Consider the following 18,930-nt stretch of genomic DNA (forward strand, 5'->3'; position numbering starts at 1 on the left):
TTTGGATCAGCTGGAGGCTTTTCAGAGATTTTTTTGGGTCCAATCCTGAAGGAACAGATGCAGGGAGCAGTTTTTCTGCATCCCTCTGAGACAGGATGCTCCTGATTTCAACAATATTACCAAGGTGAAAGAAACCTGTTTTATATGCGAGTCAGAGGACAGATCATCTATAATGAAACACATATATAACAAATAGTTCCCTAGTTATGTCCAGAGTGTGTCCTCACACAGACAGAAAGAACACAGAGAATAAAAGATGAGCACCCTCACATCAGAAACACGCTTTCTCCTCATCTGTGCATGTGTGTGTGCGTGTGCACATGCAGCTTTTGTGGGTAACCTTCATCACACACGTGTGCCGGCTTCCTGCCAACATGCATCTGTGTGTGTGAAGAAGAGAGAGAGAGAGAGAGTGAGAAGGGGAAAGAGAGAGGGAGGAGTGGGAGGAGAGCGGCGTCGCAGCGACTCCAGCTGCATCACTGCTGCTGCTCGCCGTCTGTCTGCTGCAGCCTCAGGAGCGCGTCTGTGCCGCGTCGCCATGGTTCTGATCGGAGCCGCCATCAAATCCGTCCTCAAATACCTCAGCAAGACCACAGGTGAGTCTGCTTTGAGCATCCGTAGATCGATCCCAGAAATGTAGCTGTCGCTCCCTGGAGACGAGCTCATTGGAAACCCGGCCCCTGATTGGCCGGTTAGTGCATGTTAAAATCACACGGAGCGCGGTTCAGGTCGGCATGTGACCGCTGCGGTAGGTCAGGTCATTGATTCCAAGGATCACAGGATGATCTTCTTCTGAAACATCATAACCTCTTCAAGCACCTGCTCAAGGACCCCTGGAATGGTGGAGCCCATTTAAGGACCTCTGTTACTCCTCAAGGACCATGATGGCAGGAAGCCTCTCAAGGACACCTTGAGGTTTAAGGATAGCCGGTACCCCTGGAACCCTCTCAATGACCATGAGCATGAAATTTCCTTCAGAACTCCCGACAGCTGCTCAAGAACCAGATGTTTTAACGGTGATCTCTGGAAAACTCTGGAGAACTGAGCCCCACCTCATCCTGAGGTCTGCCCAAGCAGCTCCGCTCCTTCTGAAGCATCCATAGAACATTATCAAGGACCTACTGTTAGTCTTTCCTCATCGTAACTCTTTTAAAGGACCCCCTAAAAGTGAACCCCTTCAAGGACCCTTCAAGGACCTCTCTGTGATCCACAGAACTTCTCTAAAAATCATTTAAACCCTTGTTGCATGAACTCAAGGACCCCTGGAACCTCCTTGAGATGTCTGGAGAGATGCTTAAAGAGCTGTGGAGATTTTTCATAAACACTGGATCTCTTCAAGGGCCCCCAGGAACCTTTAAAAGCTCCTTTCAATCCACGTGGAAACCACTTTGACCTCAGAACTTCCTCAAGAACCTTTCAAGCGAGCTCAAAGTTCACTTCTGATGAGCCTTTTACCTTCTCGTGAACCATTTCATGTGATTCAGGCACCTCTTTGAGGAGTATTTCCTGTTCCCAGGAGCTTACGCACATCTGAATGATGCATTTAACCAAATCCAGATTGAACTTGTCTTGTCTGGGTGAACTGAGCTAACTGGGATCTCCTGAGATGTCTTCAAGCATCTGTGCTACCGTCACCATTTCTCCTGAGATGTTAAAGTCTCTTAAAGGACATTGGAGTGTGTTTAAGGACACGGGGTCCCTGTTTAAGGACGAGTCTGACTGCCTGGAGGACATTTGGAGTCCCCTTCAGCTGAGTGGGACCGACCGAGCAGCTGGTCCAGGTTCAGATGCCATCCTCACTTTCCCCTGGCTGCTTTCCTGTCCAGCCACTTTAAAATAAAGACCCCTTATCCCCCCAAAACAGCAGAGAGAATCCTGTTGAAGCACTATTTCAGTCTCCTTAAAGGGATAGTTCGCCTCTTTTGACATGAAGCTGTGTAACATCCCATATCAGCAACATCATTTATGAACATCTTCTTACCCCCTGCTGCGTCCTGTGAGCAGAGTTCCAGCCTCGTTTTGGTGTTGATGAAGGTAGTCCGGCTAGTTGGCTGGGGTTTAAAAAATAAAGCGTTTTGCTTCTCAGAACAATATGCGTTCAACAGAGTAATACATTTGCATCACAAAATTGTTCTCCAGGAAAAGTCAGACAATTCGTAGTCAGACAAGTCCAAGGAAACGAAAGGAAAGGAAACAAAAGGAAAGGAAAGGAAACAAAAGGAAAGGAAAGGAAAGGAAAGGAAACAAAAGGAAAAGAAACGAAAAGAAAAGAAACGAAAGGAAAGGAACAAAAGGAAAGGAAAGGAAAAAAAAGGAAAGGAAAGGAAAGGAAAGGAAATATGCCTGGCGACAGCCGCGCCAGTTTGCTGCACTTCGGTCTGCTCAGCAGGCAGTGATACGAAGGGAGAGAAAATAGGGCCAAAAGATTGTGAGGTCTGACTTTTTCCTGGAGAACGATTTTGTGATACAAATGTATTACTCTGTTGAACGCATATTGCTTTGAGAAGCAAAACGCTTTATTTTTTAAACCCCAGCCAACTAGCCGGACTACCTTCATCAACACCAAAACGAGGCTGGAACTCTGCTCACAGGACGCAGCAGGGGGTAAGAAGATGTTCAGAAATGATGTTGCTGATATGGGATGTCACACAGCTTCATGTCAAAAGAGGCGAACTATCCCTTTAAGGACAGAATTGTTCTATTTTGTTTGGTTCTACAACGTCTTGCTGCTGTTTTATTGATTGTTTCATCTGATGTGGTTGATTCTTGGTGCCTGACGAACAATAACGACTGGAATAAAACTTTGAAAAAGTATTTATCAGTCAGCAGGACAGATCGTCTACACACACAGAGAAATTAGGCTAAAGACCCTGAAAACATTTCCCTAATCTGTCAAAAAGTGCAATTTGCTTTCACTCAAACTGAGATTTAAATGTCACATCTGTCAGCACATCTGTCCCATGAATTCCTCAGCAAATCACACTGCTAAGCGCTCACATGAAAACCACAGTAGCTCAGCAGAGCTGCGGTCACCTTCAGAACTGCTGAGGGCTGCAGCTCCCATCATCACTGCCTCCGTCCGGGAGTGAATTGGCTGTAACGAGATTAAATGCAGAAAGCAGCCTTCCACTTAACTCTTGTTCCTCCGTCTGTCTTTGTCTCTGCAGCAGGGGACAGGGACACCAGGTGGTCTGTTCACTACACTTCCCAGAAGCCTCAGCAGGGCCTGCGCTTCATTCCTGGGAAAAGAAGATCCGGCAGCGCCGATGACCTGCGAGGTGAGAGCAGCTTGTTGCTCAGACTGTGACACGAAACAACGTCTCATCACATGTAGCGCAACCAATATTTTCACTAGGGCTGGGCAACGACTAAAATGTCTAATCTAATCAATCACATGATTTTCCTGATTAATCACAATTAATCGCATTTGTACTCAAAAATCAAAATCAAATCAAATCAAATCAAATTTATTCGTAGCACATTTCATGTACAAACAATTCAAAGTGCTTCACATAAGATAAAAGCATTGCAGCAGGGAGTGCAAGAAGCATTAAAAATACATAAAAGAGTATAAAGAGAAACAAATAAAATCATTTAAATGAATTTAAAAACAAGAAAAGATATCATCAGATTTCATGCTTAGACACATGAGAAAAGAAATGTTTTTAAGATGGATTTAAAAATGTCTCCATTTGGTGAAAGTTTCCATAAAGTGTATAGCCTTTAGCATTTAGTTTTATTTTAAATGTGCTGCCATATGAATAAAAGTGCCATAACATTTGTTGTGCAAACACACTTTTAACATCAGCATCTTTTAGTGCTGGGCGAGTTAACTCGTTATTATCGCGTTAACTCGTTAATTATTTAACACTAATAAATATTTTATCGCACATTAACGCAGGTTTTATTGTTGTAAAAGTCTGTTGAATGCATCACATTCACACAGTTACAGCAAACACCACGAAGCATGGAGTAATAAAATAAAGATAAACTAGCAGGTAACATCACCGCTACAGGTGTGAAGCTAACGGAGCTAACTGGCGCTACTTCCTGTTTTAGTTGTTTCAACATAAAAGCACGTATTTCAAAATAAATTTAAAAAAAAAACTCCTGCATTTACAGCCAAGTTGAATTGTCTTCTCAGCGTAGTAGTTCCAGTCTAAAATATCACTTAAAGGCAAAACACACAACTGATAGCAGCAAGTCATTCAAGGAAACAGACAGTGGAGCGAGGCTTCTACATAAAAACTACAGAAAGATGCTGATGTTAAAAGTGTGTTTGCACAACAAATGTTATGGCACTTTCATTCATATGGCAGCACATTTAAAATAAAACAAAATGCTAAAAGCTATACGCTACTTTTGGATTTTGCGTACAAATGCGATTAATCGTGATTAATCAGGGAAATCATGTGATTAATTAGATTAAACATTTTAATCGTTGCCCAGCCCGAGTATTTTTACAGTAATTTTAAAGATTCTCCTTTGGGGCCTTCTGAAACTGTGGCAGTAATGCAGCAGGATTCTGCTCAGGCTTCACAGCATGATGCTCCCAGTCATGAAGTCAGTGCTCACTGTGCATGCAGAGCTTAAATCCTGGGTGTGTTGTGGGATTAGAATTAGCTGGGAGACAACAACAGTCACTGGCTTCCCTTAATGACCCTCTGACCGCACACACTAGTCTAGTGGAAGGCTTTCACTCATCAGCCTCTTTCATGAATCCAGTTCCTAACGAACATACAAGGCTGTGAAATCAGTGCAATGGTTCCATTTTCTGGGTGGAGATGCTCCCTCTTTCAGAGAATTTAACTGGACCTTGTTGGACCTGTACCAATAACAAATATTAAGCCCCGTATGTGACGGTAAAAGTGCATAGGTGCTGCTGCTGGAATAAAACAAGGCTGTGTTCGAAACCACATACTTCTCCTACTACTCATACTAACTTTTTGAGTTAGTATGCGAGTTTGAGTAAGCGAGAAGTTCCCGGAAGCATACTAGATTCTCCTAAATGTTGGGTATGCATCATGAGGTTACTACTCATACTCAAACTACCCAAGATGCAACGTAACGTGACGTCGAGGGTAGGTTCACTTCCTGTTTTCAAAACAAAAGCACCAATTGTACCGTAATGGCTTTCCCTATGATAAAAGGCAACGGGTATTTTATTTTGTGAAAATAACCGGAAGTGCGTTGCTCACTGCGGCTAGCTTTAGTAGCGCTGAATTCGTGGGAACAAAATTGTAAACAGCCGGTATTTTGTCAGGTTTTCAACACGTTGGGGATCTAAACGACTACTTTCTCTCCTGAAAATGTTTCAAATGTTGCTAAAGTTTACAGAGTTTAGAGCTTCAGAGAAATCAGCTTCAGGCCGGCTCAGTTTCAGCTCAGGCAGGAGCGAAATGCTTTGTGGGTAAACGCTCTGCATACTGTCAGCTTTCTGCTGCATCTCGGCATCTTTCTGCTGCATCCCGGCAGCTTTCTGCTGCATCTCCGCAGCTTTCTGCTGCATCTCCGCAGCTTTCTGCAGCTCTCTGCTGCATCTCGGCATCTTTCTGCTGCATCCCGGCAGCTTTCTGCTGCATCTCGGCAGCTTTCTGCTGCATCCCGGCAGCTTTCTGCTGCATCTCGGCATCTTTCTGCTGCATCTCGGCATCTTTCTGCTGCATCTCGGCATCTTTCTGCTGCATCCCGACAGCTTTCTGCTGCATCTCCGCAGCTTTCTGCTGCATCTCCGCAGCTTTCTGCAGCTCTCTGCTGCATCTCGGCATCTTTCTGCTGCATCCCGGCAGCTTTCTGCTGCATCTCGGCAGCTTTCTGCTGCATCTCGGCAGCTTTCTGCTGCATCCCGGCAGCTTTCTGCTGCATCTCGACATCTTTCTGCTGCATCTCGGCATCTTTCTGCTGCATCTCCGCAGCTTTCTGCTGCATCCCGACAGCTTTCTGCTGCATCTCCGCAGCTTTCTGCAGCTTTCTGCAGCTTTCTGCTGCATCTCCGCAGCTTTCTGCTGCATCCCGGCAGCTTTCTGCTGCATCTCAGCAGTTTTCTGTTGCATCCCAATAGCTTTCTGCTGCATCCCGGCAGATTCTGCTGTATCTCAGCAGCTTTCTGCTGCATCCCGATAGTTTTCTGCTGCATCTCGGCAGCTTTCTGCTGCATCCCGGCAGCTTTCTGCTGCATCTCCGCAGCTTTCTGCTGCATCCCGGCAGCTTTCTGCTGCATCTCCGCAGCTTTCTGCTGCATCCCGGCAGCTTTCTGCTGCATCTCCGCAGCTTTCTGCTGCATCTCCGCAGCTTTCTGCAGCTTTCTGCTGCATCTCGGCATCTTTCTGCTGCATCCCGGCAGCTTTCTGCTGCATCCCGGCAGATTCTGCTGCATCTCGGCATCTTTCTGCTGCATCCCGGCAGCTTTCTGCTGCATCTCGGCATCTTTCTGCTGCATCCCGGCAGCTTTCTGCTGCATCCCGGCAGATTCTGCTGCATCTCAGCAGCTTTCTGCTGCATCCCGATAGTTTTCTGCTGCATCTCGGCAGCTTTCTGCTGCATCCCGATAGTTTTCTGCTGCATCTCGGCAGCTTTCTGCTGCATCCCGGCAGCTTTCTACTGCATCCCGGCAGCTTTCTGCTGCATCTCCGCAGCTTTCTGCTGCATCTCCGCAGCTTTCTGCTGCATCCCGACAGCTTTCTGCTGCATCTCCGCAGCTTTCTGCAGCTTTCTGCTGCATCTCGGCATCTTTCTGCTGCATCCCGGCAGCTTTCTGCTGCATCTCAGCAGTTTTCTGCTGCATCCCGATAGCTTTCTGCTGCATCCCGGCAGATTCTGCTGTATCTCAGCAGCTTTCTGCTGCATCCCGGCAGCTTTCTGCTGCATCCCGGCAGCTTTCTGCTGCATCTCGGCATCTTTCTGCTGCATCTCGGCATCTTTCTGCTGCATCTCGGCATCTTTCTGCTGCATCTCCGCAGCTTTCTGCTGCATCCCGACAGCTTTCTGCTGCATCTCCGCAGCTTTCTGCATCTTTCTGCTGCATCCCGGCAGCTTTCTGCTGCATCTCAGCAGTTTTCTGCTGCATCCCGATAGCTTTCTGCTGCATCCCGGCAGATTCTGCTGTATCTCAGCAGCTTTCTGCTGCATCCCGATAGCTTTCTGCTGCATCCCGGCAGCTTTCTGCTGCATCTCGGCATCTTTCTGCTGCATCTCCGCAGCTTTCTGCTGCATCTCCGCATCTTTCTGCTGCATCTCCGCAGCTTTCTGCTGCATCCCGACAGCTTTCTGCTGCATCTCCGCAGCTTTCTGCAGCTTTCTGCAGCTTTCTGCTGCATCTCGGCATCTTTCTGCTGCATCCTGGCAGCTTTCTGCTGCATCTCAGCAGTTTTCTGCTGCATCCCGATAGCTTTCTGCTGCATCCCGGCAGATTCTGCTGTATCTCAGCAGCTTTCTGCTGCATCCCGATAGCTTTCTGCTGCATCTCGGCAGCTTTCTGCTGCATCTTGGCATCTTTCTGCTGCATCTCGGCATCTTTCTGCTGCATCTCCGCAGCCTTCTGCTGTATCTCCGCAGCTTTCTGCTGCATCCCGACAGCTTTCTGCTGCATCTCCGCAGCTTTCTGCAGCTTTCTGCTGCATCTCGGCATCTTTCTGCTGCATCCCGGCAGCTTTCTGCTGCATCTCAGCAGCTTTCTGCTGCATCCCGATAGCTTTCTGCTGCATCCCGGCAGCTTTCTGCTGCATCCCGGCAGCTTTCTGCTGCATCTCGGCATTTTTCTGCTGCATCTCGGCATCTTTCTGCTGCATCTCGGCATCTTTCTGCTGCATCCCGGCAGATTCTGCTGTATCTCAGCAGCTTTCTGCTGCATCTCGGCAGCTTTCTGCAGCTTTCTGCTGCATCCCGGCAGCTTTCTGCTGCATCTCAGCAGCTTTCTGCTGCACCTCGGCAGTTTTCTGCTGCATCTCGGCAGCTTTCTGCTGCATCTCAGCAGCTTTCTGCTGCATCCCGATAGCTTTCTGCTGCATCCCGGCAGCTTTCTGCTGCATCCCGGCAGCTTTCTGCTGCATCTCGGCATTTTTCTGCTGCATCTCGGCATCTTTCTGCTGCATCTCGGCATCTTTCTGCTGCATCCCGGCAGATTCTGCTGTATCTCAGCAGCTTTCTGCTGCATCTCGGCAGCTTTCTGCAGCTTTCTGCTGCATCCCGGCAGCTTTCTGCTGCATCTCAGCAGCTTTCTGCTGCACCTCGGCAGTTTTCTGCTGCATCTCGGCAGCTTTCTGCTGCATCTCAGCAGCTTTCTGCTGCATCTCGGCAATCTTCTGCTGCATCCCGATAGCTTTCTGCTGCATCTCGGCAGCTTTCTGCTGCATCTTAGCAGCTGCACAGCACAAAGGATGGAGCTTTTCAACAAACCCTGGATACATTGATTGATTATGAGGGCAGCATAATTTAGGAGTTGATTTCTTCTCTTACCCTCTGGGTAAAACATTGGGTCTGACTGATAACCTCTGCTGCGTGGTTTCTGTCTTTCTGTGTCTGTAGTGTGTAACGGGCTGACTCAGCATGGCTACTCTCAGCCACGACCACCGAGCCCCACCTTCCGTTTATCCTCTGGACTCGACCAATCGGAGGGCGGCCCACGCAGGCGGTGGCGGGAGAACAGCAGGAAGATGGTGAGCGATGCTCATGACTGAAGTTGTGCTGTTGTTGCTGCTGGTCCTGAATGTTAATGAGGCCAAAGACTGCAGTGGAAACAACCGGCTTAGTGACTCAGGGAGGACCGACTGAGCTCCTGTCAGGCTCATTGTATTGTTTTAAAACATCCATAATCCTGGAAGGATTATTTCATTCAAGGCCACAGCACACAGACACACAACAGTTCTGTAAAAGCAGCGAGAAGCTGCCCGTGTCTCTTCGTGATGTGTGTATTTGTAGTCGTTTTGTTGTCATCATTAAGAGTTCTTTTCTACTGATTCTGCCTTTTGTTGCAGTAATTTTGTGTCCCTGTGATGTATATTTCTGTTGTGGGTCTGTGTTATAGTTCTACAGCCATTATTTAGTGTGTTTTTGGAGTTCTTTTCTTTCTCTTGGTGCTTATTTTCAGCTCTTAAGCATTCATTATTACTCTCTATGCTAACTTTGCATTGGTGTATCATCGTTTTATCATTTGGGCTGTTTTTGGCTCATTTTTGTAGCAATCTTTCCTCTGCTTTCAGTCACCTTTACGCCGTTGTAGCCATTTTGCATCCCTGTTGCCATGTGTTGTGTCTCTGTGGTCACTGGACGCTTCCATCAAGACATATTTAAAGGTGTTCAGAATAAGAGCTGGAACTGTGTGAAACTTTTCTTATTGAATCACAGGATGCTAGTTTCTTCACTGTTTTTATCAATATGATCTAAATGATTGATTTTGGATCCAAGTCTTGCTCAGTTCCTTGCCGGCTTCTTATTTTTCTATTTCATGCAATGAAAACATTCACCAATCAGTTTTCGTTTCAGACAGTTTTGACCAAAAACGATGTGCCCATAGGGTCCGTTTTGATCCAGTTCTTCTTTTACGCTGCAGCAGCAGAGAACTGATGAGTTTCACTGACTCCTGCTGCTCAAACTGAAACACTGACAGCGTTGTTGTTCTGCTGCTGACTTGCAACAATGAATGTTCCTTCCTCATTTTTTATTCTGTTTCTCACCCTTTCATCCCTCCCGCTCACCACTCTTCATCTCAGAGATCCAGAGTCTTGGATTTTTTCTCTCAGTCTTGTTTTACAGTATGTTTCAAGTTTTCAGTCTGGAGAAGAAAGGTAAACATGGACTGAACTTCTTTAGAATAAACTAGACTGGATAGAACTGTCCTGAAGTAGAGCAGTTTGCAGATCACACCTAACCAGACTGTACTAGCTTTAATCTTAGCTTTAAACCGCTTCAGGCTACATTAGAGTCCAGCTCACTCAGCTTTTCATTCATCAGTCATCAGCAACTTCTGAGGAGGATGAGGGGTTCTTCCTGAACAACATGCGACCTATGACCCCTTTGATCCTGAACCCCGTCAATCTCACCTCCAGCTGGGATGAGTTTTCTCCAGCCTATGAGTCAACAGCCGACATGGAGATGGAGCCGATTCAGAGGCTTCCGACACCAGAGGAGAGGATGAGGCAGCAGGCCGACACCGTCGCAGCTGATATAGTTCCTATCAATGTAACAGGTACAGCTGTACTGAACTTTTTTATTATTATTATTATTATTTATTTTTTTGGGGGGCTTTTTATGCCTTTATTAGATAGAACAGTGTAGAGAGACAGGAAGCAGGGGGCAGAGAGGGGGGGAACAACATGCAGCACAGGGCCGTCCGATGTGGGACTCGAACCAGGGCCAGCTGCAGCGAGGACTATAGCCTCTGTACATGGCGCGCCTGCTCAGCCCACTACGCCACGGACCGCCCCAAATCCACATGAACTTTTGAGGACTCTGAACTTGAATCTTAACTTTAAATCCAGGTGAAATATGGGCTTGAGACTGACTTGTAACTCAGACTTGATATTTTAGACTCGGCTCATCCTCGACTAACTTGTATTATTCGGTTTCATCTTAGAAATAAAATCCGAAAACGGTCTCACAACAAAGACTTAATTAGGAGTTTAGATTAAACTTGTTGTTGGAAAAGTAACCAACAAGTCCTGATCAGATGTGGAACAATACATTTTTTCATCATACCCTTAAATATGACGTATAACGGCATCATGAGTGTTTCTACATTAGAGCAGATGTTGTTCTTAAGTCTTTCACTTAGGAAACCGAAAGCCACAAAGTCCTCATAAGGATGAAAGTGAGAAGTGTTTAACACGCCTTTATGTGACTTCCCAGTTACATTCAACCAATAACACAACCACACTTTACTAGAACACTTGAGACAGTAACTCTACTTGGTTATGACACAGTGGGTTGCTAAGTTAGACACGGCCAGTGTCCGGATTGCCAGCTCCTATAAATGTAACAGGCACAGCTGGACCTCATCATTCACAATGATATAAACTCAATATGACCTGGACTCAGGATGTGACTGTGGACCAATCCCAATATCCCAACTTAGTCCTATTACCTGGCCCTAACCGTGTATTTTGTCCCTTTTTTTTTTGATATCAATGACGTTTGGTGGTCCAACCCTTGAGCCATGGGAGTGGAGGCCATTTAGTTTGATCCCCAAACAGAAAAGGGACATTTTACATCTGCATTAGGGAGGGGTAGGGTAGGGCTTAGGGGTAGGGTAGGGCTAAGGGGTAGGATAGGGCTAAGTGGTTGGGTAGGGCTAAGTGGTAAGGTAGGGCTAAGTGGTAGGGTAGTGCTAAGGGGTAGGATAGGGCTAAGTGGTTGGGTAGGGCTAAGTGGTAAGGTAGGGCTAAGTGGTAGGGTAGTGCTAAGGGGTAGGATAGGGCTAAGTGGTTGGGTAGGGCTAAGTGGTAGGGTAGGGCGAAGTGGTAGGGTAGGGCTTAGGGTTAGGGTAGGGCTAAGGGGTAGGATGGGGCTAAGTGGTTGGGTAGGCCTAAGTGGTAGGGTAGGGCTAAGGGGTAGGGTAGGGCTAAGGGGTAGGGCTAAGGAGTAGGGTAGGGCTAAGTGGTAGGGTAGGGCTAAGGGGTAGGGTAGGGCTAAGTGGTAGGGTAGGGCTAAGGGGTAGGGTAGGGCTAAGTGGTAGGGCTAAGGGGTTGGGTAGGGCTAAGTGGTAGGGTAGGGCTAAGTGGTAGAGTAGGGCTAAGGGGTAGGGTAGGGCTAAGGGGTAGAGTTAAGGGGTAGGGTAGGGCTAAGTGGTAGGGATAAGGAGTAGGGTACAGCTAAGGGGTAGGGTAGCGCTAAGTGGTAGGGTACAGCTAAGGGGTAGGGTAGGGCTAAGGGGTAGGGTAGGGCTAAGTGGTAGGGATAAGGAGTAGGGTACAGCTAAGGGGTAGGGTAGGGCTAAGTGGTAGGGTAGGGCTAAGGGGTAGCGTAGGGCTAAGTGGTAGGGTAGGGCTAAGGGGTAGAGCTAAGGGGTAGGGTAGGGCTAAGTGGTAGGGTAGGGCTAAGGGGTAGAGCTAAGGGGTAGGGTAGGGCTAAGTGGTAGGGTAGAGCTAAGGGGTAGGGCTAAGGGGTAGAGCTAAGGGGTAGGGTAGGGCTAAGGGGTAGGGTAGGGCTAAGTGGTAGGGTAGGGCTAAGGTGTAGAGCTAAGGGGTAGGGTAGGGCTAAGTGGTAGGGTAGGGCTAAGGGGTAGAGCTAAGGGGTAGGGTAGAGCTAAGGGGTAGGGTAGGGCTAAGGGGTAGGGTAGGGCTAAGGGGTAGAGCTAAGGGGTAGGGTAGAGCTAAGGGGTAGGGTAGGGCTAAGGTGTAGAGCTAAGGGGTAGGGCTAAGGGGTAGGGTAGAGCTAAGGGGTAGGGTAGGGCTAAGTGGTAGGGCCAAGGGAGGAAAAGGGACTGACACAAGATTCAACTCAGTTTTTCAGGGCCAAACTTTGGATTGGGACAGGATTCAGAACTTTTAAGGACTTCATCATGACTTGATATGTCTTCAATGTTTTCTTTTCCCGTTTCTTCAAACCTTAGGGGAGAGTTTTGATCGTCAGGCCAGTTTTCGGAGAACAATCTCCAATGCCGACTCTTTGACCCGACGACCTCATAGTAAATTGAGCCGTCGTAAGACGGTTTCTGCCATACCAGATGCTGTCATCCCCAAGCCTTCTGTGTCCGTGGATCTCCCTGGTCAGTTCTCCACTGTGGGTCGACCTGCATCCTCGTGCTGCACTTCCCTTAATCGACGAAAGAAAACGGAGGTGGAAGTGGACGAGATGGGAGAAATCAGAAAGGAGTCAACAAGAAGAATCCGAGCACCAAGAGGTGAGGGTATGTCCAGCCTCATGGCCACCCTTACCTCCTCCCCTCGTGCTGACAAGGACCCCATCTCCTGCTGCTCACCCTCCTCTGAGATCCACAGCCTCCCCAGTCCAACCAACACTTCTCTGAACTCTGAGGTCAGCTGTAACAGCACCCCCTGCAGGATGCTCAGTGCCTCCTCATCTTCCTATCAGGTCAGTTTAGGAGAAATTATTCCCACATAAAATGTTTTAAAACAAAAGTCAAATGAAAGCCACCTCTTCACTGCTGTTTTCCTCTCCAGGGTTTCCCCAGCGACTTCAAGCCCCTGCTCCCCTTCGACTCCACTGCCAGAGTCATGCCCCAGTCTCCCCCCTCTTCCTCTTGTTTCCCTTCCTCCCCCATCAACTCCTCCGCCCTGCAACCAGAGTGGTCTTACTCCAACAAAAGCCCCCTAAAAGAGGATCCTTCCTCCCCCAACTCTGAATCCTCATCCTCTATGACAGAATCAGTGTCTCAGTTTAGCTACCAGGCTCTGGATGACCGGACCACCACCAGGCTGGATGCTCACTGCTTCTACGATGGTGGTTTTTGTGGTGGGGAGAGGTGGAGCTACAGTCCCCTGTCCCCTAGCTCCAGCATCCACAGCGGCAGCACCCAGGACATCAGATGCGTCTCTGAGGAGGGTTGGAATTGCGATCCCCTACTCTCCTCTGGACGCTCCACCCCTTCCTATGCTGACACCAACTCTTTGTGTTCAGAGAAGATGACCTACTCTCCCTCGCTGAACCGGGAGAGAAGGAAGTCCAGCACCTCTTCTTACTACTCCCGCACAGTAAGCCGCAGCATTTCCTTACGCAAGTCCAAACGCCCACCTCCTCCACCAATGCGCTCTGACTCTTTGAGGCGCAGGCCAGGTCGCAGCAAATCCTCCCGCTCTTCACTCAGCCCGAGTCTGGATCGCAGCCCCCGCCCAGAACGCAACACCTTGTGCACACCCACCTCATCTCCCCAGGCCTTTCACGACCCCTGGGTCCCCCGCAGCAACACCAAAAGACGACAGAGCGGGCTAAACTGTGGGACAGTCACAACCTTTGAGCCATTAAACCCAGACTGCCCCACAGCAACATCCTCGGACTCCACCCCTTGCAACCCCAACCTGACAAGCTCAAACCATGCGTACGCCTTCACCCCTGTGTTAGGCTCAAAGGACGAGGGGCTGAGACTTCCATTCAACCACCACCCACCTGATCCCTCTGTGGCGGGGCTTCAGCGCCTCGCCTCTCCCTCCAGCGGCTACTCCAGCCAGTCCAACACCCCCACTCCTGGCACCCCGGTGTCCTCCCCCCTCAACCCCTCTTCCCCTCTGACAGCGAGCCCTGGAGCCTTCCCCCTCCCTCCAATCCCCCCCTTCTCCTCCTCATCGTCCTCCGCCTTCCCGCTGTCGCCTGCCGCCTCCTCTCTGCCCAGGACTAAGTCACGGGGTGAAGGAAGGCCAAAGCCACCTGTGCCAGAAAGGAAGTCATCCCTCCTCTCGTCCCCCTCTTCCTCCTTTTCCTCCACATCTTCCCTCTCTTCCTACACCTCCTCTGATTCATCTGCTAGGTATCCTCTTCTCCCACCTCCCCCTCCCCCACCCCCTCTTCTACAATCTTCCTCTCCTTTGCCTCCTTCTGCTCATCCTGGCCGCAGGTTCTGCCTCCCTGCTCCTCCATCTTTTGCCAAATACTCTGTCACTCCTCTTCCACCTCCTCCCCCACCTCCTCCACCTCCTCCTCCACCTCTTCCTCCTGCAAATCCTGCTCCTCCCTTCCCCAAGTTCTGCATCCCTACTCCTGTGTCTTCCGTGGCATCTCTTGGTGCTCCTCATCTTCCATCTCCTGCACCCCCCCTTCCTCTCCCACTTTTCACCCTCCCCACCCCTCCTCCTCTACCTCTTTCCACCCGGCCTCCACCTCCACCCTACTCCTATGCTGTGAGGCAGACTTCCCAGCACACTCTCATGTCTGTGCCATCCTACTTCCCTCCTCCGCCAACTTCTCCACCACCTCCCTCATTTTCAGAACTCCCAGACATGCCCGACCATCCTCCTCCACCTCTTCCTCCTCCTCCTCCACTTCCTCATCTCACTGCACTCTCCTCCGCTATCTTCCCTCCACCAAACCCTGCTGTGTCTCTAGACGGTGGTGTTAAAACAGCTCCGCCTCCCTGCCTCCTGGTCACTGCTCAAGCTTTGCAGTGTGTCAAACTTCGCTCCGTCAACAACCAGGAAGTCTTACAAGACGGCACTAACTCAGCTCTCCATATCCAAGCTGGCATGTCATCGGCTAACACTAATGAAAGCGAAGAGGCTCACCTGGGTTGCGATGTGTTCGATGAAGCAAATCTTGAATACCTGGCCAACAATGATGTTAAATTACCTATAGGATTAATGGCTAACTTTAACAGCCCAGTCAGTGCTGAAGCAAATCAACCTGAACTTAATTACAACAAAACAAAAACTGAGACTGGGCTTTTAATGAATGAGCCAGCTGATGCTAATCTTCTAAGACTACAGATCAGCAGATCAGCTATCCAAAGAGGCCCTCACACCCAGCTGAACAATGGTGAAGGTCTACAAAACACCCAGTCTAATGAACAATCGAAGCATTCAGACATGTACTACACTTTTGCAAACGTTGAAGTCTCCAGTCCTGAGAGTCCTTGGGTAAAATTATGTCACGATACTGACGGATATCCCTTTGACACAATTATCCAACATCCTCCTCTAGAACAACAGATCATAGAAGCAGAGCTAACGGAGCTAACGGAGCTAATGGAGCTAACAGAGCTAACAGAGCCTGCAGACAAACAGAGAGAGATCAGGACAAGAAAGGAGAGCAAGAAAGAGGAAGAGAAAAACATAAAAAATAAAGCACACAGTCTCAGTGCAGTTGATGGAGATTCAGTGTTTGCTGATAAGAAACACAATAATCAGGACATAAAGTCCTGTAGCCCAAGAAAGCTCTGCTCTCCGGAAAAGCCGGTTCCACCAAAGAAGCCTGATCTTTGCATTCTGGGTCTGATGGCATCCCCCAAGATCAGAAAAGGACAAAGTGTTTGCAGTAGTAGTGAACAAATCCCACCACCCTCTCCTGGGCCTAACAGCGCCTCGCATCTTCCAGATGATTCCGTCTCTGCACCTCGTGTGATGCACAGCCCACCGTCGCCAACCTCTGGTGGCTCAGTGAACACCAAACACTCACCTGCCAGCTCTCCTCAGCGGCAGAAGCCACAGATTTTGCACAAGAAGCCAGATCTCTTTGTGACCTCTCCAAAAACAGCAAAACAATCCTTTCCATCGAAAAACAAAGGGACCACTGGAGCCAGCAGTGTTTTACAGACTCAGAGCACTACGGGGACCACCTTGGTAACTATGGACAACACAAGGGCTGACACCTGCTGCACCTTAGGGGCCAACGCCATCTATGGGAATGGTGGCCCCAGCGGTACAATAGGTATGGGTATGTCAGAGGGCCATGGAGGCACCTCTACCTGGACAGGGGTCGCCCACAGTGGGGTGACAGACCCCCGCTGTGGTGGGATGGTCAAGACAAGGCAGGATGAGGAGAAAACATTTCATAGAAGAATGATGAGGTCATCGCTGGCTGAAGATGAAGAGGAAGACGAGATGGAGAGAGTCGAAGAGCGAGACAGGAAGCCAACAATGATGATGACGATGACTTCATCCGACAGAAAAGACAAAGCAAGAAGAAAAAGGAGGAAGAGGCTGGGCAGGCAACTGATGATGATGTCAGCAACCATGGAGCCCTCTCCTTCATCATCGTCGTCGTCATCTTCTTCCTCGTCTGAAGACGAACGAGATTTGATCAAACCCAGGAAAGAGAGGATGAGGATGATCAAAATGTGCAATCAAGAGACGAGCGACTCCGAAGGTTCCTGCTCTGCGATTGGTCAGAGCAGGTTGTCCCTCAGCAGTGCGCTGTCCACTGACAGCCTGCGGGGGGAGCTGTCGCTGCCCGACCTCCTGATCCAGGAACCAGACGAAGACCAGGAGGGGCAGGAGGGGCAGGAGGGGCAGGAGGGGCAGGAGGGGCAGGAGGGGGCACAGAAGAGGGACAAAGAGGTGAAGGAGGCCAACAGAAGCTCAGATGGTGAGTCAGCTTCATTTGAGTCATGGGCTGTGTTCGAAACCACATACTACACACTACATACTACATACTACATACTGCATACTCATCGATCAGACAGTATGCAGAGCGTTTACCCACAATGCATTTCGCTCCTGCCCGAGCCGAAATCAGCCGGCCTGAAGCTGATTTCTCTTAAGCTCTAAACTCTGTAAACTTTAGCAACATTTGAAACATTTTCAGGCGAGAAAGTAGTCGTTTAGATCCCCAATGTGTTGAAAACCTGACAAAATACCGGCTATTTACAATTTTGTTTCCACGAATTCTGGTCTTCAGTTATAGCAGACCTTTGGGATTTAAGAGCATTATTTTCAGAGGAGTCGGTCTGGGAACCGGAAACATAACACCCATAAGACCCATAAGACCCTGTTTGTATGTTGAACTCGGTTCAGTTTAACTCAGTTCGGTCTAACTCAGTTCAGTCTAACTCAGTTCAGTCTAACTCAGTTCAGTTTAGTTGTGTTGAATACAGTTCAGTTAAAAAAGATAAACTACAAACTGGGCCCCAGTTCTTCCTTTAGGAGTTTTATTGCTACTCTAATAAATGAAGGTACACCTTTTTCTTATGCAAGTGTGGAGCAAAATAGGTCAAGTTTCCCAGCTCAAATAAACTTTAAAAGAGGATAAAAACATGCAGCTGCTATGAAAAGTAGAAGATGGCAGCTGGTAGTCTGACACTGCTGAATCAGAGCTTCTATTTCTGCTCCAGAGAGATGTTTTTAGATGGTCTGTGCAGAGCCTGGCCTGTGAGCACGCTCTGAATTCAACTTTATCCTGACTGAAGCAAAGGGTAATGAGTAAATACTTCTGTGTCTTTTCCAGATGACGTGTTTGTCAGTGTCTCGGCGGACCAGATGTTCGTCTCGAGTCGACCACGAACCACAGAGGATCTCTTTGCTGTCATCCACAGGTAGAATCACATAAAAACAGGCTGAACACGGTTTCCACACTGGAATTAATGCCCCTCCAAAAATAACAAAAAAAACAACAAATACAAGATATTTTTGCTTGAAATAAGCAAAAAAATATGCCAATGGAACTAGTGAAAATCGGCTTGTCAAGATTTCTTGAAATAAGATGTGATATTTAGAACTTTTGAGATAAAAGTGACCTTGAAATTAGCTTAAAAACCTCTTAAAATGTAAAAAAAAAAAAAGCTTGTTTCATATGATATGTGACTCAAAACAAGATGTTTTCAAGACTTTTTCATTTAACAAGATATTCCAGATGTATTGTATTAAAACAAGTCCCTATATCTGGCTGAAATAGTACTTGTTAGGCAGCTGTGTCTTATATCAAGTGTAATGAGATACTCAATGAGACAAATATACTTGTAAGATTTAGATTTTTTCCAGTGCACCTGCATGAACGAGCATCCTCACATGTCTGCTTGACTCTTCCCTGTTTCTCTGGAGCAGTGCAGTGTGGGAAGGCAGAGCATGAACACCTGCCAGTCTGGGTGTGGCTGCAGGTAAAGACTCGTCCAGGAGTGAGTAGAGAGTGTAGCTCCCCGTTTAATCCCACCTCATGTAGAAACCAATCCCACTGTAGCCTGAATAGCTTCTTCATCCAGCCCCCGTTTGCTCTGAAGCCAAACCACCACATGCCGTCTTCAGAAATCTTTCCTGCCCTTATTCCTTGTATCCTAAACTAGAGGCTTTTTCCAGATGAGTCTACCGAGTAGTTTCTATTTTTCACCTCCACACGCAGTGGACTTTTGACTTCTTGGTCCTTCACTAAATGCTGCAGACCCAGCTGACCGCCTGAAGCAAAGTGACTGAGGCTGAATGTTGGCACACTTGGACGTATTCTATGACAGTAATGATTGCCAGACTCTGCCAGGTGGCAACCCTCCAGTTTGGGCTGTGATTGATCAAAATTAGCTTGTATTTGGACCTATTTTGGACCATGGGTGGTGGCCTGAATTTG

At 48.3% G+C, this 18,930-nt stretch overlaps 1 protein-coding gene across 1 annotated transcript in view; it reads left to right on the forward strand.

Moving 5' to 3' along the window:
* The first annotated feature begins 516 nt into the window (after window positions 1–516).
* Window positions 517–18,930, forward strand: part of nhsl1a (NHS-like 1a) — a 28,032-nt gene continuing 9,618 nt past the window's right edge. Inside the window, exons 1-7 of the mRNA XM_075476950.1 lie at window positions 517–596; window positions 3,168–3,278; window positions 8,524–8,654; window positions 9,949–10,183; window positions 12,545–13,026; window positions 13,116–16,965; window positions 17,824–17,911. Of these exons, the coding sequence (XP_075333065.1) occupies window positions 539–596; window positions 3,168–3,278; window positions 8,524–8,654; window positions 9,949–10,183; window positions 12,545–13,026; window positions 13,116–16,965; window positions 17,824–17,911 (4,955 nt within the window). The 5' untranslated portion in view covers window positions 517–538. The remainder of the gene's footprint in view (window positions 597–3,167; window positions 3,279–8,523; window positions 8,655–9,948; window positions 10,184–12,544; window positions 13,027–13,115; window positions 16,966–17,823; window positions 17,912–18,930) is intronic.

The sequence above is a fragment of the Odontesthes bonariensis genome, chromosome 11 (genome assembly GCF_027942865.1).
Source record: "Odontesthes bonariensis isolate fOdoBon6 chromosome 11, fOdoBon6.hap1, whole genome shotgun sequence".
Lineage (NCBI taxonomy): Eukaryota > Metazoa > Chordata > Actinopteri > Atheriniformes > Atherinopsidae > Odontesthes > Odontesthes bonariensis.